Source organism: Meleagris gallopavo, chromosome 3, assembly GCF_000146605.3.
Source record: "Meleagris gallopavo isolate NT-WF06-2002-E0010 breed Aviagen turkey brand Nicholas breeding stock chromosome 3, Turkey_5.1, whole genome shotgun sequence".
In the NCBI taxonomy this organism is placed as follows: domain Eukaryota; kingdom Metazoa; phylum Chordata; class Aves; order Galliformes; family Phasianidae; genus Meleagris; species Meleagris gallopavo.
This window is the reverse complement of record NC_015013.2, coordinates 71,206,502-71,228,266: the sequence shown is the minus strand read 5'-3', so window position 1 is coordinate 71,228,266 and position 21,765 is coordinate 71,206,502. Positions and strand designations below refer to the sequence as shown.

General features: G+C 40.5%; 1 protein-coding gene across 1 annotated transcript; it reads right to left on the bottom strand.

Moving 5' to 3' along the window:
* Positions 1–19: 19 nt before the first annotated feature.
* INTS8 (integrator complex subunit 8) lies at positions 20–21,475 on the bottom strand. The gene is made up of 27 exons (XM_010709196.3): positions 21,424–21,475; positions 20,803–20,977; positions 18,979–19,119; positions 18,542–18,613; positions 17,401–17,452; positions 16,251–16,433; positions 15,646–15,753; positions 14,741–14,896; positions 14,171–14,271; positions 13,026–13,167; positions 11,776–11,846; positions 11,466–11,641; positions 10,685–10,818; positions 10,015–10,125; positions 9,179–9,380; positions 8,605–8,726; positions 7,362–7,546; positions 5,700–5,733; positions 5,308–5,364; positions 5,163–5,224; positions 4,551–4,669; positions 2,528–2,631; positions 1,938–1,988; positions 856–929; positions 703–767; positions 559–602; positions 20–317 (listed from the first exon to the last, which is right to left on the bottom strand). The coding sequence occupies exons 1-27, from the start codon at positions 21,473–21,475 to the stop codon at positions 201–203; spliced, it is 2,910 nt and encodes a 969-aa protein (XP_010707498.1). The 3' UTR covers positions 20–200.
* Between the last annotated feature and the right edge of the window lie 290 nt (positions 21,476–21,765).

Below are 21,765 nucleotides of genomic sequence, written 5' to 3'. Positions count from 1 at the left end.
TATTGTTTTAGGGCTTCTGTACAGTTTGTAAAGATATGGTGTTTTATTATAATATTTCATCTATTTCTATAAGAAAGATACCAGACTGTAAATGTTGTATAAAAATTTAAATGAATTTTAAAAATAAAAAAAAAGTCTCCAAAGAGTTTTTCTGTCCCTTTTCATGTATTTTATGGTAGTCCTCCAGCATTAGCCTTAGCCTAGAAATAAAGCTTTGCCATTGCTTGAAGAAACTTCTTTTTCCTCCTCTGTGCAGCGAGCTGTAGGACTTCCTCAGGATTACTGGCGTTCAGCTCTGTCTGGCCAATAGCTTTTATCTTAAAAAAAAAAAACAAACAGAGCAGTAGCAACAGTTATTGCATACAGCTATTCTGTTACAGTTTCAGTGCTAGTCAACAAAATGATGGATGGGTGGATACTTCTCAGCCCCTTGTGCCCTCTGCCCTACACCATGAGATCATGCACTTAACACCAGCCTTCAGACTGTGAAATACAATTACAGCTGGAAGTGGCCATTATGTTAAAGAACTCCTCCCCCAAAGCACTGCGTTAACTCACCGCTATCTGCCGCTTGTCTGTCTCACCTCTCTTGTGGTGGAGATCTAAGGAGAAGTTAAGGCGAGCACAGGTGTAGGAAATACTCACTTTCTCCAGCCATGAACACCCAGCTTACGCATTAGCAGCATTCAAAAGAAAGGATACATGTCAAATACTCCAAGATTGTGACATCCCAGATGTATTCGTAGTATGAATCCATGGCATCATGACTGAAAGAAAACACAGATGATTATATATGTAATGTTTGTGTATCAACATGTTACTAATCTAACCTCTAAGTTTTACTGTAATAATTACCTGTTTTGTTCCTGCAGTGCCTTGAATGCTGTCTTATAGTCTACTTCTCTGAGGAACTGGCACAAAATAGCCACCTACAAAGATACTGTATCAGTAAACACTTCTTTACAGAAAGGGTGTTAAGCAGTGGAATAGGCTCCCCAGGGGGGTGGTTGAGTCACCATCCCTGGATGTGTTTATAAACCATTTGGATGTGGTGCTCAGGGACAGGATTTAGCAGAGGGACGTTAGAGTTAGGGTAGTATGGTCAGGTTGTGGTTGGACTCGATGATCTTTAAGGTCTTTTCCAATCTAAATGATTCTATGATACGAAGACAGGCTCAAGTGTCTTTCACAGCCTTGGCCCCCACTAATGGGAGTCTGCCACAAGAAGCAGTGACCCCATCCAGCTTCCAGACCCAGGCAAGAGTTCCTTCTCACACTGAGCAGGGGGGAGAAAAAAGGTTTAAAAAAGACTTCTCCAGCCAAATGGGAAGGGACAGACCAGGCTTCAGGGTTTCTAAATGTATTTACTAAGGTCTGATACAGGAGCTACTATAAGCTTTGAACAGTCAATTGTTACATGTAGTTATCAGATGGAAGAAGGCTACCATTATTTAAATATTAAAAACAAATGGAGGACAAAACCAAAACGACTCACCTCTGACTACTTCTATTTCTGCAATAATCAGGTTGGATATTAGCAAAAATTCCTTCTCCAGAAGAGTGGTGAGACCCTGGCACAGACTGCCAGGTTGGTGGGGGAGGCACCATCCCTGGAGGCGTTCAAGAGACATGCAGATGTGGCACTGAGGGGACGTGGTTACTGGGCATGGTGGGAATGGGCTGATGGTTGCACTAGGTGACCTCAGCGGTCTTTTCCAACTTTAATCATTCTATGATCATTTCTAAGCATGCATTTATTTACTTGTTAACTTGGGTCCTTAAATGTTCTACAGGCAATGGAAACAAATGATTTTACTGCAGGTTGCACTTGCAAAGAAGGCTGGATTCCAATTTTACTTCTAGAAAGTTTCCCTGTAGCTTCTGAATTCAAAACGTTTATAGATGCCATTTCCTTAGTACCACACTTGGGCTCTTACCTGTGTGTGACAGTTGAGTAAGGAGCAACACTTTATCATTCTTTTTATCACCTACAGAATGGTTAAAAAAAGTTTTCAAACTGTTAGCAATGGAACAGACTGAGCAACAAATCTCTACTCATTTTTCAAATACGATCAGCTATACATCAACCTTCTTCTAACCCCTTCCCCCATCCTTGTGTTTGGGCACACTCCAGCATGCAGCTGAGCCCAGCAGAGCTCACAGAGCAGAGCACTGCACTCCTGGTAGGGGCTGCTGCAAAGCAAGCTGCAGCACCAGGGCACAAGGTCCCTGCCAGGAGCTCTGGATGGCTGCAGCCTGGCACAGAACGTAGCTCTGACTGGGCTATGAAGGGTCAAAAATCACAAGAAAGAGGCTGAAGCACTCGCTTCCCATACAAACAGAAGCAAACAAGCAGAAGCAATAGAGCAGGGTATGAAAATAACCTCCTGCCCCGGACACAGACAAGCAGTTACTTCCCACCACCTGCTGAAATGCAGGAAATTTATATCTAAAGAGGATGGGAATGCTGAATCCATCCCATCCCACTTGTGCACTTAAATTCTACTCCAACAGCCAGGTAACTCACCTGGTCTGTGAACACATCAGGTGGTACCATCTTATTGAAGAAATCAGAGCACACAGCTCCTGCCTGCAGATAATAGTGAAGGGCTGCTGAATACTGGTTTGTTGCTGCAGCGGAAAAAAGGCAAAACAGGGACTTACAATTGAATACAGTATTTCAGATCAATTGTTTATAGAATTATTCAGACCCTATTAGCTAAATTCTATTTAGAAAATGACTTTTACAGCACATCAGCTGTAAAAACATGAGAGGTAGTAAAAATTTGTAGAAAAGGACAGAATCAGGCAAACTGCCAACACAGGCAAAGGTCTGAGCTCTGAGAATTCATTTTCACTTTCCAGGTATTTGACCCCAAGCTCATCAGCTTCAGAACAGCAAAGGAGTTTGCTTCTTGGAACTCAGCACATGGGTGGCAGGGAGGTTCAGGCAGCCCAAGCACCGCTGCTCTCTCAGGTACCAGCTTCAGAGGTACCCCACATAAACCTCCTCTCCCTGGGATGCTGTTCCGCTTCGTGCAAGTGAGCACTTTGTTCAGTTTTGGGCACCTCAGTACAGAAAGGACATGGAGGTGCTGGAGCAGGTCCAAAGGGCAACAAGGCTTGTGAAGGGCCTATGAGGATATGTGAATATGTGAATATGGCCTATGAGGAGAGACTGAAGGAACTGGGGCTGTTTAGTCTGGGGAAAAGGAGGGGAGACCTTATTGCTCTCTTCCATTATCTGACAGGTGACTGCAGTGAGAGCGGGGTTGGTCTCTTCTCACTGGTGACAGGACGAGGGGAAATGGCCTCAAGTTGTACCAAGGTAAGTTTAGCTTGGATATCAGGAAAAACTTCTTTACAGAAAGGGTGGTTAAGCAGTGGAATAGGCTCCCCAGGGAGGTGGTTGAGTCACCATCCCTAGATGTGTTTAAAAACCATTTGGATGTGGTGCTCAGGGACATGATTTAGCAGGGGGTCGTTACTTAGGGTTGTATGGTCAGGTTGTGGTTGGACTTGGATTATCTTTAACGTCTCTTCCAGCTTGAGCTGTTCTATGATTCTGTGAAGTAGTAAACACTGCCTGTTTATAACCCTGAATCACTTTCCCATATTTAAGAGGGGAGCCCCAACCATAGGACTACAACCCCTTGTCCCACTTCAAGCACTTTCTGGATAAATCTGTCTCCCTTTGGAACTATGGTGCTTTCTACACTACACATTCCTGCATGACACAGCCATCCTGCCATTCAAATGTGGTTTGGAAACATGCACCCTGCCTTCTGCATAAGATCCAGGCACAGCAAATAGATGGCAGTGGCAAAGCACCCCTCCTCCTGCTTTACTGGCAAAGAACAATCCAGCTTCAATGCTAAATTCCACTAGAATGGAATCTATAGGTAACTGAAGCACAAGAAATACCCAGCTACCTTTGGAGACTGTTTTAACATTACTATTCTCTAGCACATATTTGTCAGGCTGCCTTGAGAAAGTTCACACTTCACAGTGTAAGTAGAGCGCTGTTGGCTGCTCCCAACTACGAGCCCCTGGGATAAGCACTGGAGAAGTGGCAGATTGAGGACAAAAAGACAGAAAAGGGTTTCCCATTACAACCAGTACCAAACCAGTTCATGTTTCCTCGTTTACAAACCCTAGTTACCTCCTGTATAAGATACAGATCCTCTTTGCTTGTCTTCTGCTTCAGTAAAGCTGATCTCCACATTTGAACACAAACACTATCCACAAAACTTTTTTTAACTTAATAAAATACTAATATTGCACTAATATACAACTTGAACGAAGCAAAATTATCAACAACTCTGAAAGTTTCCCTTACCCTAGGAGCAAGTCCACATGAGCCACTGAAAGCTCAGACAGCCTCCTAGGTAAAGTCACCTACACTACTGCCCCCAAAGACTCTGAAGCCACGTAGTACCATAAGCTTCTTTCCACAGAAAGAACTATAAGGAGGGTTATGAAGGCAGGCAAACTTCAAAAGAAACACTGCCCCCACGCATGCAACTAAACAAGATACTGGTGTTGCTTACCAAAATAAATATCTGCCTGGATAATTAACCAGAAGTGGTTGTTGGAGTTGATTGTCAGTGCATAGTTGACAAGCTCTTTCACTGTAACAGCCACGGCTTCAAAATCCACTGACTGAAGGCTAAAGGGAAAAAAAGGAAAAAAAAGAATTCCTAGATGATTGTGCAAGGCTGTAGCTCCATGGAGCTTCTGAACTGGAGAAATGCAGTTCAGTCTGGCCAGGACAAACCAAAACATGCCACATGCCACTTCATATTTTGGCAATTATTTTAACATCTTTAAAAACTACATCAGTTATTTCGTACTAAAATATCGCAGAGCTCACATAGCTACATACAGCTTGATAAAGTACACAGCTTAAACTAAATAACAACCCTAATTGTATAATAACCCTAAATAATAACCCTTCTTATACCTGCATCTTCATTAATACCATCAAGTTAGGAACAGAAACATCCATACAATCAGACCAATCTATCTGCCAACAGCAGAGGTCAGTGATGCCCTTATATGCTGACAGTCACACTAACACTGATAACTTCTGCACAGCAACTGGAATTAAACCAACTACCTAAGTGTATTTTTAAAGTCGTCCTTGGAGTTACTGATCTTACTTGGGAATAGATGAGGGCCAGATGGAGATGTACTCTGCTGTAATATCATTCACAATATCTTCCTAAGGAAAGAGGGACAATAAAACAGGTTAGAAAGATAAGTGCTTCAAGAAATCCTAACCCCACCCATATGAAAGATACTAACCCGAACATTATGAAGCTTGACAAACAGGGACAATATTGTAGTTAAAACCAATGGTTCCTGTAAAGAAAAGAAAAAAAAATATTCCCATGAAATCAGGGAAGTCTACTTTTCTTCCTATGCTTTAAAGCTGCGTAGTATGTTCTGACATTGCTATGATCTTCTACTGAGACAGTATTTTGTTAAGAATCCTACAGCACAGGAATACTGCAAGAGAATTTCTTTATGTAATCTTTAATTATTTCAGACTATTTCCAACACTGCTGTATAACAGGTATCATAAACTGAGCTCTTCAGCCATCCAGTTTTCTGGACTTTTCGTGTTAAATTCCAGAAAAATGTGATACTAAAAGAAAGTTCTGGTTCCAAACATATTCAAGTCCACTGTAACTTACCCGAAGCTTTTTGATGAAGGACAGCAGTTCACTCCTAAATCAGGAACACAAATATCTGTGAGCCACCATCCACAACTGAGAGCACAGGCAAACTTAATTCACTGGAAACAAGTCAGTAAAGCAAATCCTTCATCTGCCAGAACATCCTTTCAGCTCTAAGCTTATAAATACAGGGTATATAAATGAAAATATTCAACCATTTCCAACACAGTTGCTAGCAATTTCACTTTTATTAATGAAAAAAATAAAGAAGCTAAAGAAAACACCTGTCACTGTATCCTGGGTTGCATCAAGACAATTGTGACCAGCAGGTCAAGGGAGGTGATTCTGCCCCTCTACTCTGCTCTCATGAGACCCCACTTGGAGTACAGCATCCAATCCTGGGCCCCCAACACAAGAAGGACATTGATATGCTGGAGTGGGTCCAGAGGAGGGCCACAAAGATGATCAGAGGGCTGGAGCACCTCCCGTATGAGGAAAGGCTGAGAGAGCTGGGGCTTTTCAGCCTGCAGAAGAGAAGCCTCCAGGAGGACCTTATAGCAGCCTTCCAGTACCTGAAGGGGGCCTACAGGAAACCTGGGGAGGGACTTTTTGGAAGGGCATGTAGTTATGAGAGAAAATGGTTTGAGACTGGAAGAGGGTAGGTTTAGACTAGATATTAGGAAGAAATTCTTTACTGTGAGGGTGGTGACACTGGAACAGGTTGCCCAGTGAGGCTGTGGATGCCCCCTCCCTGGAAGCATCCAAGGCCAGGCTGGATGGGGCTGTGAGCAACCTGGTCTAGTGGGAGGTGTCCCTGCCTGTAGAAGGGGGTTGGAACTGGGTGATCTTAAAGGTCCCTTCCAACCCAAACCATTCTATGATTCATTTCATCAAGCTCCAAAAGGCACGATAATCACTTTGTATTAACTTAACCATAACCATGCATTCCAGAGTTTACCATAAGCTCATAGTTGGCCTTGGATTTGAGAAGAGCCCAAAAACATCAACTGTTTGGACAAACCAGAGCCCTAAATCAGTCACACCAGTCAACATGAAGGCTAGCAGAGGTTACAAAATTGACAGTGAAATGACTCCACTCAACAGTATTTTTGTTTCAAGACTGTTTCAACAGGCTTTGTTTCAAGACTGAGTAACAGTTAGTTTTCAAAACCTAAAGCCAGATGTGGACACCTACACTGTGAGCTAGGAGTTTAGAATATACACAAAAGAATCTGTAAAGCAACTCTATCCAATGCAGACACCACCAGTTGCTCAAAAAACTGCCCTCTAAATGTCACTGACTTCACTCAAAGATTTCTTGCCCAGAGAGTTGTGGATGCCCCATCCCTGGAGGCATTCAAGGCCAGGCTGGATGTGGCTCTGGGCAGCCTGGTCTGCTGGTTGGTGGACCCTGCACATAGCAGGGGGTTGAAACTAGATGATCATTGCAGTCCTTTTCAATCCAGGCCATTCTGTGATTTTATGATCTATGCTCATCATGATGAGAATACATCACGCTTTTGGCATCTAAACACTGCTTTGAATCCCACCTGCCCCTTTTCTCTCTCCAAAAAGGAAAGCCAACACACTACCCTAATACCCAACATTGCCCGCTGCTCGCAACTGTTGGGTTAGATACACAATTCAAACAACCTTTAAAAGCAATTTAAGGAAACACACCTGTACATAATGCCTAGTGTAGATTCTCTGTGCTTTATCAAACTCACTCTGCCATCGTTTCCCCGTTTGTGCTGGTTGGATACACTGCAGATCTGTACGACAACTTCCCAGAGATCTTTGGCTGTCCTTCTGCTTTCCTTGGGACCTGGGAGTTCTTTGCACGTAGCAGCCAGCAACTGCCCCAGCTATGCAGTGCAAGAGAAGAAATACAATGCATAGAGCTTCTCTGACTCTTTACTAGAGCAAAGAGATTATTTGTATTTAAAATGGCCAAGAAAACAATTTTAAGCTACAAACACCATATCAATGTAGCTAAACTTCGCAGCAGAGGACACTGATCTGTAACATGGAAGACAGGAATAAAACAACAAAGCATTCTTTCCTTTAGCAGTTTCTTTATGGGGTACTTCACTATGAAGAGCTCCTGAAAACAAGCTTTACGTTCTACCTATTCAAATAATACCTTGCACAAAACCTAAAAAACAAATTGTAGTTTTAAAATGACTCGATCCTTTGATATCTATACAATAAATAACCTGAAATAAAAGAAGAAGTTGCAGTGGTACTCTTTGCTACACAGAGAAATCAAAAGGTCAACATGGAAATTAAGCAGCACCTCAGCTAACCAAACCTGGCCAAAAATGAACATCACATAACACAACTGCATTCAGCTTCATTGCCTCGCTGATGTGAGAATGCTCCTATAGAACTATTCTGAAAGCAAGGTTTCACAAAGGGCAGTGCTTGAATGCCCCCAGAAACTAAACGCTGGACTCAGGCTCACAAGCAGAGCTATCACAGTGCATTTGGGGAAAAAAAAAGCATTTTAGGAATAGAAAGAGTCAGTGAATGATATCTAAACCAATCACATCCTCTCCTTAAGCCTGGGCTGAATCCCAGCTGAGTGTCCAGGCCTTCAAGGAAGGTGTTTCAGCACTCAGCTTGGGGATCCTTCCCACACATACCCACCGCCTGGGGTACCAACCTCAGCTGGCCTAAGGGCTGTGAGGGACTTTGTTTCATCTGTTCTGCAGCAGGGCCTGCAAGTCTTTTACCAGCTGTCAAACAGGTTTGCTGCTTAGCCTTGCTAGGCCCTCCACTTTGCTACATTTCACTTATTACAGCAACAAAAGAAACTGACACCCTCATGACAGAAAGGTAAATGCTTTTAGAAGTACAAGAGAGCTCAACAACAAAAAACCAGTTACAGTCTGACATGGCTTTGAGACTGAGTGCTCATTACCTTTACATAAGGATTAGTCTGAACCAGAGGTAATGGAACTTGCATGGTCAAGTACTCATTTTCACGCCAGTTCAACAGGAAGGCCACGCACTCCTCAGCTATAACTTGTCGAAGAGGAATATCTGGAAAAAAAAAATGAGCATTTTTATTTTTTTGAGAAAAACAGCATTATAAGAAACCAAGCAAAGCCAAAAAAACAGATTAGGATCAATTGCTTCCTCCAGCTGCAGCAGTACTACACAGTTCCCTCAGCATGAAACCACACGGCCTGCTTTAAAGACTAGGAAAACCTTGCAGATGAAAGTGCAGATGTTTATCCTGTTCAAACCCTCTGAGTGGTACCCAACAGAAACTGTCAATGTTTAGCAACGTGCAGGCATCATGACGCTCCTGTTCTTATTTCTAACTTCTAAAGACCAACAAAAAAACACATGTCAAACTTCACTATTGTTTTTCAAGTTATATACTGAAATATCTAAAATACAAAGCTATTGCTCTTTCCCTTTTTTTTTGTTTTGTTTTGTTTAATAAAGCTTTGTGCTTTGCTGCATCACAGGAGAAAGAGCATACTTACCAGGTACTCTCATTTCCAAGTATCCTCGGACTCTGCTTATAAGATCAGAAGGAGGACGTTCCCCAGTAGCACCAGCTCCAGCCTCATGTGTGTAAATGTCCAAGAGCAGCATTTCATTCAACATGACTTGACGGAGTTTTGGAGAAAATTCTGTGACAAGCTCTAAGCAAGCAGCAAAAAGCTGCTTAGCGTGGACAAAATCCTGCAGCGAAGAGGTTACATATTAATGGCTCTGAATGGATTCATAAGGAAAGACAGAATTGAAATCCTGGCTGAAGGAGCATTCACTTTCATTGCCAGCATTGCTTAGGAAACTCACAGTTGTCATCTGCATTATTGAGTTCCTTGGACTCGCTATTAAGCTCAAAGTTGCCACAGTTTCAGGCTTTTCAAACAAAACAAGAAGCTAAAACATAACAGAAGTTGTCTATAAGCATATTGTGCAGACATTTCGGTTTGTCCCTGCAGATCAGCAAACTACAGAACAGTCAATTACAAGGCAAATAAAACAACATTCTAATAAATCCTTTATGTAAGCAGGCCAAAAACCAGCACTTCCTATCAATGTGTTGAGTTTAGATACATCATTTAGCACATCCCAGTCAAAATGCATGAATGAGATTATCTCCAGGCCCAACTCACTGGAAAGCCATTATCCCTGCTCTGGAAAACTGAGAGAAATATTTAACTATTATATCACACACACAGCTCCTTACTAGATTCTCTATCACCTCCTGATTCTTCAGGCCTTTTTCTCAGAAAGGGCTTTCTATGCTGCTGTTGTTAAACTTCAATTGCTCAAACCAACTCACAGCAAGTTGGGATGGCTTGCTCACCTTAATTGCACAGCAGTGTAATCCCTTCGCCATAAGGATGTAGACCAAATCCCTAGTCAGATTATCTTTGATTCCTAGAATAACATTGCCATAAACATTTGGTACTTCCCACTGTGAGAGAAACATGCAAGACATTTGCACAGAAACAGGGTTTAGAATTCATACATTTGCTTGAATACTAAAATAAAGCTCAAAATGTTGAGAGAGATGAATTTTTAAGTGCCAAATCTTTCAGAAACGTTTGCATTTCATCAGCAGTAAGGTATGGCTCAGGCATACAGAAGTACCCTAAAAAGGGCTACCTCTTGTACTCTGTTCATATGCTGAGTATGCAGTCATTTGGGAGATAAAGACAAAAAAGTCAAAAACTTAACCAAAGAGAAGAAATCTACTTCTCTCTCTTTTTAACTGGTCAGAGCACCGAAAACGAAAGCTAAAGAAATTTACTTCATGCAACAGGTTTGCAATAGAAACAGCAATTACTTAAAATGAAGGTTAGGCATTTTGTTGCAACATTTGAATTACAGAATGTCAGTTTAGATATGCATTGTTATTTTTGGCACTATTATGCAGAGAGATGAAAATGAAAATTGTGCATTGAGGATCTGTGGTAAAATCTTCACCATTCCCAGAAAACAGTTCTATCATACGACCACACAGAATAAATTACCTTATTTGAAATAGTCCAGAACTGGCGTTCAGAAGTCATACCATGCAATTCAATCAGGATCTGACGAATCCTCCAAGGGTCTACTGACAATATGAGCTGATGTTCAAGCTGGCCAATATTGACACTTGCTGAAGCTAGGGGAAAAAAAAGCAATGAGGTCTCCAGGGCATTCCTTCATAATCCTTACAATACTTCAGTATGTGACATTTTAAACAATAAGCTAAGGACAGTGGATACACCAATGCCTTTCTAGAATCACAACTGGTTAAAGTCAATGTGTGACTGCATTAGAGCAGAAAAGGTTTGCTCTTCCCAGGTTCAGCCAGCAGCTTGTAGGCCTTTTTCTTATGCCAGCTTTGAGCTGTGTTCAAGAAGCATCTGGATAAGGAGCTACAAGATATGGTTCAGTGCTTGCGGTAGCAGTGGTAATGGGAGCACAGTTGAACTAGATGATCCTGTAGGTCATTTCCAACCTTGCGATTCTATGATAAATCCAAAGGCAGAAGAAATACCCTTACTGTGAACACCTGTCAGACAGATCCAGTTTAAACCAACTGCCATACCTCTCTTTCACTTGTCAGCTAGCACACACTCAGCTCAGATACAAAGCACAGGCAAAGAACAACCTTCTTTAAAAGGCAGGGCATGCACTGACTGAAGGTGAGAATGTTACAACCGTTCTTCTCTGAACTTGTTCTGAGAACAGGTTTATGCATAGTAACCTCAGGTATGAAAACAGGCAGCTGCATACATATAAGTCAACAGAAACACTGAAAATTACCTGGGATATCATAAAATGAAGTCACAGGTTTTGTGGACAGGTTGATTCGAAGAGATCTCTTCCGCATTTGATCAACAAGCAGTTTCCGTTCATCATCTTTCAGAAGCTTTATGAACAGCTCGTGAGATGAAATCATGAAGACAAGCTGAAGGTCTTCCAAACCCAAACACAAGTTTCTAAATTAAAAAGTTGATAATCAGCAGGAATAACCTGTTTGTTTGTCAAGTTGTAAGTTCTCAAAAGTACTCATTATGTTGCATTATATTGCTTATAAGATGCAAGTTCATGATGCCCTAGAAGCAGTACGTACTTGAGAAATGCTGCCATTTTTCTCTTCAGAGATTCAGATGCAGTCTCCAAATTTATTGATCTTGAACAAACCTGGGAAAAGTAAGCAGTAAATAATTAAGGCAGGGCTCAGAAAACTTAAAATATTTTGCTAGAGACAGTGTTGCTCTCCAGTCTTCTAACTCCACATTAGCATCAGGTAGTAACCCTCTCTCTCAAAGGAGGTAACAAAGTTACCTGATAAATACTGTAGCTATCACAGATGGATAAGAATCTCTTTCAACTGGGATACAAGAAGCTGTTTCAGACAACTGTGACCTTCCTTGACATAATCCACATTCTTTTTGGCCAATTCCTCAGATATTTAGGCCTGCCAACACTGAATGTCACAGTGCGAGTCAGTCAAAAATATCATTAAGTACATAATGAAGTCCTTCTGCAGGAGTTTAGAAATGAACTGATGTTTCAAAGTGCAAAACTGTAAGACCCACTAGGATTAATTTGTTTTAAAAAAAAGTAGTTTCAAGAGAACTGAACAGCTGAGTAATTACCAGCTTGCAAGAAATCCTTTTTTTTGTTTTGAGAAATAGGTTCACTCCTAATTTAAACAATTGGAAAACCTTTTGCTGGCTCTGCAGTACAGAATACATCAGTCAATTTCTGACACATACTTGAAGAGAAATTGAAGAGAAGCTGCAGCTGACAAGCAAAAGACAAGACCCAAATTAAGCAACAGAGGATATGAATAATAGCAAAGCAACAAAAAGAGTAGGTTCAGACTAAGTAACAAGAGTTTCTTAAAAAGCTTCACTGAGGGCAAGAGCTTAAGTCTCACATGTACAGAAACTGAGCTGCTTCATGACAGGCCAGTTTGCTGTAAAAGCTAGCAAGTATGGTCATCTTCACAGATTACTTTGTTCCAGAATCTCTCTCTGAGACTTCATTTCTTTGTTCCTCAAAATAAACATCCCATAACATTGCTATGCATTTTAATGAAGGAAGGAAATGCAGCAATTTCAAATCCAAGCTGAAGCAATATATCAACACAGCTTCAGTCCAGCAGATGAACCATTAATACAGATGGAAGAATGATATAGAGTGTATTTGTGTTAGCTGTAATGAAGCTGAATAAAGTTTGAGAATTCACCTTACAATGCATTATTCTCTGCTTCAGAAATAAGTGTTACTTGAAACAGCAATACAGTTAGTGAGGGAAAGATGTACTCCATTAAATACCATTTCCCCTTCCAGTTTCAGACGATAATTCCTTACCTCCAGGAGGAAGTCTATTTTCTCTTTGTTGGGTTTGAGGAACAGCTGACAGAACTGAATATCAATTATTTGACCCTGCAGTACATCACAGACGGTGTTGCATACGCAGATTTTGAAGCAAACTTCATCCAGAGCGTCATTCCTGCAGGAATACAAAACTCAAGATCACGACTTCTCTGACAAATGCAGTTGGTATCAAGGCAAACCTCTACATGTCAGATCCCAAGACAAGTCTGGAGCACATGCCTTTGTCCACACCTCTGAAAAAAATGACTCAGAATGTACATATTTTACCCAAGACCTCACTTTTTTTGACAGAGAATTACCTCCTTGACCACTGGTCTTCTTCACATGCAAGCTTCATTCCCAGCTCTGCTGAGACCCCAACTAGAGCAGTGTGGCTGACACACAGTCGTGTCAGCTCTCGGTAACCACACCCTACACATCACTGACAGCCAAAACAATTTCAGGCATATTCATGCACCTCAGAATGCACAATCATCAGACAAACTCAAAGTAAATAATCTACAGAACCCTCCCCTTAGGTGCGTGTCTCACATACGTGAGTATATTGATAAGAACAGCCTCTAAGATCGTTTTCTAGATCTTGTGATCCTGAAAATGAAACTGTCATAATTAGTATCTTCCTCTTCCCAAGTGCGTTTGTGAAATATAGCCTTACTCTCTGTAACTGAAATGCCTGTAGGCACCTTCACCTCAGAGACAAACTGTCTTCATTAAATGATGTGTTTTCCGCAGAGCCCTGATTTGAGCGCCTAAATTCCACAGAAGGTTGAATTTCAGACATGGCCACAAGCTTAGCACTTCTCAGGAGCCATCGTAACATGCTTAATTGTCTTTATCTGTCTCTCTGCTAAAATTCCCATGCTGATTCTCCAGGACTGGGCTGGTTCAGCAGTGCACAGGGCACCTAATCACAGGCAAACCGCAGGGCCAGTGCTCCCAATGAAGTCCACATCTCCTGCAATATCACTTCTTAGTATGCAGTGATCAAAGCCTTATCAGCTTTGATTTCAAGTCTTAGAAGACCTTCAAAGAGGTATTAAGTTGGTTATAAGTTTAAAAACATGTGTGTGTACATATATTTCCATAAACATTGCATAGATAATTAAATTAGGTCTCACCCTTGCTGAGCTTTTTGGAACAGCTCCCTCAGCACCGACTGTCTGAACTGAACGGGTAAACTGAGGGCTAGGTTATCTTCAAGGAATATCTTCACCAAGTCCTGCAACACAGACAACTGGAATCATTCAATGGATAGTTCAAATATAGATAAAATAATTTTCTATCTGTCAAAACATTCAAAGAAAGTGAAGCAGCTTACACCCACATATCACAATAAAAATCACTACACACCACTAGAAAGAGAACAACCAACAACAACGTTCCTTCTCATCAGAGAATCAAAGACAAAAACATACATAACTCAGAAGCATACTCTGAAATCCAAAGAATTACAATTAACCTGAAAAAGCCATTTAGAAGCTAGTAGAAATTATTTACACTGACTGGAATCCAAAACATTTTAATCTGATACATATCAGATTGTATTTCTATAGAAGCATGTTCTATAACAGTATGTTAATGGCTGAACAAAACACTTCAGTATTTCCTGAAATTCCCACCAGATCAGATGGAATCACCAATACAATAAAAAACAACTCTCCACTGTAAGTGGGCATTAATCACAGTACCTGATAGTTGCCAGATTTCATGCAGTTATGGATTTGATTATACGGAGTTGCCTGTTGAGCTGCATCATCATCAGATGAGGTAAGAACTCCACAAGCCTGACAATATCCAGCTAACCGTTTTTCATCTATGGTACAATGAAGTGATGATGAACCAATCTGAAAAGTAGCAGTCCATTAAATCTCAGTGATCAAAAATATTATGGAACATGAGCTTAATTCTGAAAGACAAACGGAAAATGGCAGTTTCCCCTAGCAGCAAAAAAAAAAACCAACCCAAAAAACAGTAAAGAACATGTGCATATGGACACATTTTTATGCTCTTCTATGTGCTCTTTACAGCTTAGATTGTGTTTTGTCTATTCAAATAAAACTCCAGTTTTGCAGTTTTGGAAATACAGATTTAAAAAACTGTAAAAGGAAGCATATCTTAGCTGTAAATGAAAAAGTTTTCATTTACAAAAGAGGTGAGAAAACAGATATCTGATTTCCAATGGGAAGTTAGATAAGCAAGAATAGGAAGTGCCTACTGTTCATATGGTTTTCTTCCTCACAGACTCACTGTCACTGTTAGAATACCACTACTGACACAGAACGTACTGTGCTGGTCAGCCAAGTTAATATTAGCACTGAAGACACTACCACTGCACTTCTTGCATCAGTGCAATTTACATAAGGGAATATTCAACACAAAGCAGAAGAAAACAGTGACACATCACACCTAATCAATCTAATTTTGAACAGAGCACAATGTAAAAATCACACAAAAAAACCCCAAAACTGTCATCAAAAATCTCATGAAGTTTATTAATAAACACTTATAGCAGTTTCTACCTTCCTAAAGTTTTCCAAAAGTTTTTTTTTCCCCCTTAGAAGAGCTGAACACACAGTAATATAACACTCATTACCTTTGCAATCAACTCCTTTGTTTTGAAAAACTTCTCTTTAGCATTTTCATGAAGAGCAGCGTTTGTCGCTCCTTGTTGAAAGTAGATTGCACCCAAATCATAGCAAACCTGCAAACAGCATTGGTATAAAAGGCATTAACTCAGAAATTTATGTAACATCAAGTATTTCAGCCCTTTTTTTTTCCTTAGACACTCTTCAAACTACTCCCAGTTTTGTCTGGTGCACACACCATGCATCTTTCCCCACGTGCTCCAACTGTTTCCTCTCTACTTGTGATCTCAGTACAGGTAACTCTGCACGGGCATTACAAAATTACAGAAAGATTTCCACATAACAGTAACAACACAGTCCTTGTCAGACGCTGCTTTACTCCAGAGTGAGAAAAAATGAGTTTGGGGGGGGAAAAAAAAGAGTGATAATATTTACAATACTGAAAGAAGCATAAATCAGCATGAAAATGATGTCAATGGTATTTTATCGCTTTACGGATAGAACAAAGAAAAGATCAACAGAAAAATACTGCAGCTTACCTCAAAGCATGGCACAACAATTTGTCTAAAGAAACAGAAATAAACAGAAAGCTTCAGTCTAGAATGTACAGTACCTGGCACTGTATCTCCTCTGCACTGATTTTTAGCCCAGCTGTGGAACTCTCCGTTTCTCCATTCACCATACCAGGCTCCATGGCTAACAAATCCAGAGTTCTTATAGTGTGCACATAGAGATCCTTATTCAATTTAAGTGCTCCTTCTAGCACCAGGATGGAATCAGCAGCCTGCTCTTTCAACTGCAATAATTCAAACACATTGAGAAAAAAACACTCTTAGTTTTGAGTTTAGCTTTGGGTTTAAATTAACACTGTAACAGCAAAATAAAAAGACAGCCAAGAATTTATTTAGCACACTTGTCTCACTGCACCTGTATTTCTTGTACAAGAAACAGATATGTCACTGCCATTTCAGGTGCTTAGAGCAACAGGATCAGAGCTTCCAATAGAAACAATACTTTTCTCTTGATTTCACCTATGCTTCTGTCCACTTCTGGAGCATGAAGTTATGCAACAGTTGGACTGGAAATTCTCAGCTATTATTTCACAGCTGAAATCAAAGCAGCTTCTCTTTGAAAAGCAAAATTTTGTCACATTTCATGACAAATTGGTAAAACTTCATTTACATTCACTTATTTGAGAAAAGAAGTTTTTGGTGATTTCCTTTTTAAGTGCAGAGAAAAGAATGCAGTGACTGCAATTGATTCTAAGTATAAGAGTAGGAAAGGGAGCTAAGTTGCTTATGGAAGTAGAGGCTTTATTCTTTCCCCTTTCCTCCCTCTCTCGAAGTGGAACACATTAGGCACCCCTAAGCAATCTGGTGGCAATGTCACACAGAAAACATCCCTGCTAAATTTTCTTTAAAAAGAAGTTATGCCCTATTTTGTTGTCATACACTTCTATAGCTCACGTATAGTATGGCCTTAATTATTAATTACACACTGGTTTTGTAGAGGCTTGCTTGATTCATACAGTGCCATGCATGGACTGAAGAAAGAATGGCTAAACCTCACAAAACAAATTCCATACAACATCCAATACAGGAGCAACACCATCCAAAACAAACACGAAGGAACTGCAGGAGATGCTAGAAGTAGCTAACATCACCTAAGTGTACTGAATCCAACAAAACTGTAAATATGAATGCAAAGAAGATAATCACATCACATGTATGTTCAAGTAAAAATTAGAGTACAAAAAAGCTCACCACTTTCAAAATGTTTTCAGTTAGTTCCTTTTCCTGCTGCATCTGGTTCATCCTGGAAAAAGAAGGATGCAGTTAACACTTCAGTTCTAAAGCAAACCATCACATTACTTTACTTTGTGCTCTAGGCCATGACAATTAATTCCTAAATACCTTTTGTTTACCTATCTTTTTAACATCACTATGCCAGACCATTGAATGTTCTTAGCTATCTTTATCTGAAATAAAAATTATATAAAGATAAAATGAATATGAGATGAGAACATGATTTCATTAAAAGGTAGTTTCAAAGTTTTCATTGCCTTCCTTTTTTTATTTTTTATTTTATTTTTTATCAGATTGTTTATATCAGCAAAAGCAATCACTTTGCACAACCTGAAGTCTCTTGAAGCTTCGCTAGCAAAATCACAAGCAGAATCATATCATAGAACCATAGAATGGCCTGGGCTGAAAAGGACCACAATGATCATCGAGTTTCAACCCCCCTGCTATGTGCAGGGTCACCAACCACCAGACCAGGCTGCCCAGAGCCACATCCAGCCTGGCCTTGAATGCCTCCAGGGATGGGGCATCCACAACCCCAAAAACATGTGAAAATCACCACTGAGATGCTCCCAACTTTATCTGAGAAATTTGGAATGTAAAAGTCAATTCCAAGAACAGGCTGTAACTGAAGCTGCACAACTCCTAGCACATAAACTCAGTATTGACTTTAAGTTACTATTGCCTAATGAAACCAATAAAATAATTTCATTATTTCTCAGGTTATCAGATATACAGTCTGGTAAATTGTTAGAATAAAACTGTACTAAGCAAGCCAGAGCAGGATGTAAGAAATACTGCCTGTTTAAGCTAGAGAATAAGCTTTCTGTCCCATAGAGACTGCCATCTCCCTTTCTCCCATGATTCTTCACACTTCTACAAAGTCACAGATAAGATACTAAGGAAGTAGAACCATACACATACAAATAAATTAAATGTGCTTGACAGAAATAAAGAATATACTTGAAGTAAACACAAGTTTTCCATATTACAATTAACCATGTTAAACGACTGTATATTAGCATGATTTAATCCAATTACAAGTTCTATTTCTGATTACAAAATACATATTGAGTCCAAATGAATTGTATTGGTAACTTACACATTTAGTTGAGGTGGACCAGGTTTCACTTGCTTTACAGGAAAACTGCTTTTAACGATGGTCCTAATGGCCCTACACAGGGGAGAAAATTAAGTGAAGAACGGCATGAGCCTCAGTAGTACAGTAAGAAGATTACATGCTTCTTAAAATATCAGTTTATCATATATTTACTTTTATCCACTATAGTACATCCTGTACTATTTTAGAAATGCTAAAAAAGTTAAAAGGCAACAATATCTTTTTATCTTTATGAATATGCAAACCACTCCCTTGACTACTGAAAAAGAAACAGCTTTAGAATCACTTTTCTAACTTAGCTCCTCAATATAATCCACCCAGAGACCACATTACTGATATTACTTTGAGATTCCCTCATTCTGCATACAAATACGTAGCTCTACTGGGGTTTTAAGGCCATTGCCTTAAAAGTACTTTACCATCTGTTGTAGAGTAGTATGGCCATGGCAGTGGTTGGAGGTAGGCTGGACAGGTCAACATCCACATGTTTAGTCCCTGGGGGAACTTTGCTGATGCACAGAAGTTCATTCAGAAGCATGTTCAATACAGGAACAGATAAGCTACGAAAGAGAATAAGGTACTTGTACAGTAAGCCTACTTCTGGAATGTTTATGTGACATTGGTACTCAGTACTTCTTATTACTTAACAACTACAAAGTATGAAATCACAGAATCACAGAATGACCTGAGTTGAAAAGGACCACAATGATCCTCGAGTTTCAACCCCCCTGCTACGTGCAGGGTCGCCAACCAGCAGCCCAGGCTGCCCAGAGCCACATCCAGCCTGGCCTTGAATGCCTCCAAGGATGGGGCATCCACAACCTCCTTGGGCAACCTGTTCCAGTGTGTCACCACCTTCTGTGTGAAAAAATTCCTCCTAATATTTAACCTAAACCTCCCCTGTCTCGGTTTAAAACCATTCCCCCTTGTCCTGTTGCTATCCAACCTCGTAAACAGTCACACTCCTCCTGTTCATATGCTCCTTTAGAATACTGGAAGGTCTTGATGAGGTCTACCTGGAGCCTTCTCTTCTCATTTCCCAGTTCCCTCAACCTGTCTTCTGAACACCAGAATATATACTCTGCCAATTCAGCAGAACAAAATGCTCTGCCTCTGATGGCATTCAAGATCAGGGATGTAAAACGGTTACCATTGTTAACAGCCTAAATTAAATCCAAGAGGAAAGCTGTTCCAACAGAGCTGAGCTACTTCCATGCATGCTGGAATATTCCATATTTCAGACACATCCCAGCAACTCAGTCATCTACTGCAGCAGATCCCAGCTAGTGAGGAGTCTCAAAGCAATCACAGATCATATATCCAGAAGGTAAATAATTTCCATGTCACGGGGAACTAAACTCACATAAAGAGGCCATCTCTCTGTGCTGTCATAGCTTATCTCCCTTTCTACTGCATTCATCACCAAACAGCAAAGGTAAGACTAAGAATTGGAATAGCACCCTGTAGTTCCGTTGCAAGCTGCAGTACATGAAGCCAGGTATCAGTGGGACAGAACCTTCCTTGGTAAAACCAGAAGGCAGGCAGACTGAGTCCCATCACTCCTAGCATCTATGGTCTAATTTAAAACAGCTGAAACACTATTACTTCAACATTCAATAGCTGAACATCATTCAACTGCTCATAACAAGGCAGAAATTTTAGAAAAAAAAGGTCCCAAGCTGGTTTTTTTATGTTTGTTTGTTTGTTTTTAAACAATCCAAACTAACCCCACTTAGTTCTCAACTACAAGCAATCGGAAGGATCAGGAATTCACAGAAGATGAGCTCTTGCTACTATGTAGAGAGATGCTCTAATAGTAACTGAGATGCCTCTGGATTATTTCACAAACCCAACAATGAAAACCAACAACAACAAAACACCCAACAAAAAAAAACACCACAGGTGGACCAAAAATTCCCACTGAATCCTAGAATAACCACAATATTGTCATACAGTAGAGCTCACTTTAGAATCGGGATTATGCCTGTAGCTTAAAAAGGTACCAACAGAAAGCATGCCATGAATAAATGCCAGCACAAGTTCCTCCTGCAAGAAGGGAAGCAGCCTTGAAAAAGCTCTTATGTGCAAATTCACATGCAGCTAAAGTATATGCAAAGCCTATTGTACGCCAGATGCTTTTTTCTGTAGACTATGGTGGTTGCACTTGTTGGTATTGAAGGTCTTTTCCAATCTAAGTAACTCTGTCATTCAGCAGTTTTAGTATGAAGCAATACAGACTGTACCTTTTCTCCAATACATCCAAATCCCACTTCAGATGAGCAGCAACTTTAAGAGCAAGAAGTTTTAGAATGCGGTTTCTTTTGTTATCAGGAGGTGGCTGGACCTGGTTCTGTTCATTCACTGATGGTTTGGAAGCTTGTTCCAGGAACTGGACGATCAGCTGCACAGGAGGAGGATCTGCAGAGAACACAGCCGCTCATCAGAGGGCAGCTAAGCCCAGAAATTCATTTCTTGTTGCGGCCACGATCATCACACACAGAACCAATTGTAGGGGTTGGAAGGGACCTCTGGAGATCACCACATCCAACCTCCCCTATTACGGCAGGTTCCCTACAGCAGGTTACACAGGAAAACCATCTCATCTCCTTATCAACTACACAGACAACACAATCACCTGACAGATTCTAATTCCAAATGGTATTTGTTTATGTTGAATCAGACTGGCATTTTTATTTAGCCTTCACACTTACTTGACCACGGCACTCATACTTTGTCATTTATTTCCTATATGTTGCATCAGCAAAATTTTGATGTGCACCTATGGAAAATAAGTGCTGTCTCATAAATCATGCAAGATATTGTAAATATACATACCCACTTTTCAAAACGTTGAGAGGAATTACAAGTAGGTATGAGTAACTTCTGGCATTCCTGAATACGCTCAGAAAACACCATTTGTCTGATTTTGGGGATATATGAAAACCAAAGATGCTCCCCCGTACAATAAGACTTCAGTACTGCAGGGCTGTTCTGAAGAACTTCAGACAATCAATAATCAATATTTTTAATTGGAAAAGGACAGCATAAGGTGTGAGCACAAGAGATCTCGCCTGACTGTGCTTCAATCTACTTTCTGCAGAAGCAACGCTGTCACAGGCGCCCCTGTGTCCGCAGCCTGCCGGTAGAACCCATGAAACGCCGAATTCAGGAGACGATTCAACGGGATGACTAAATGGGACGACTGC

Coding starts and splice junctions, on each gene's coding strand:
- INTS8 (XM_010709196.3), bottom strand. CDS start 21,475: ATGGTGTTTTCTGAGCGTATTCAGGAATGCCAGAAGTTACTCATACCT. Junction 10,819..11,465: donor TTCATTTTATGATATCCCAG/GTAATTTTCAGT, acceptor TTTTTCCCCTAG/CTTCAGCAAGTGTCAATATT. Junction 1,989..2,527: donor CTGATGTGTTCACAGACCAG/GTGAGTTACCTG, acceptor ACCATTCTGTAG/GTGATAAAAAGAATGATAAA.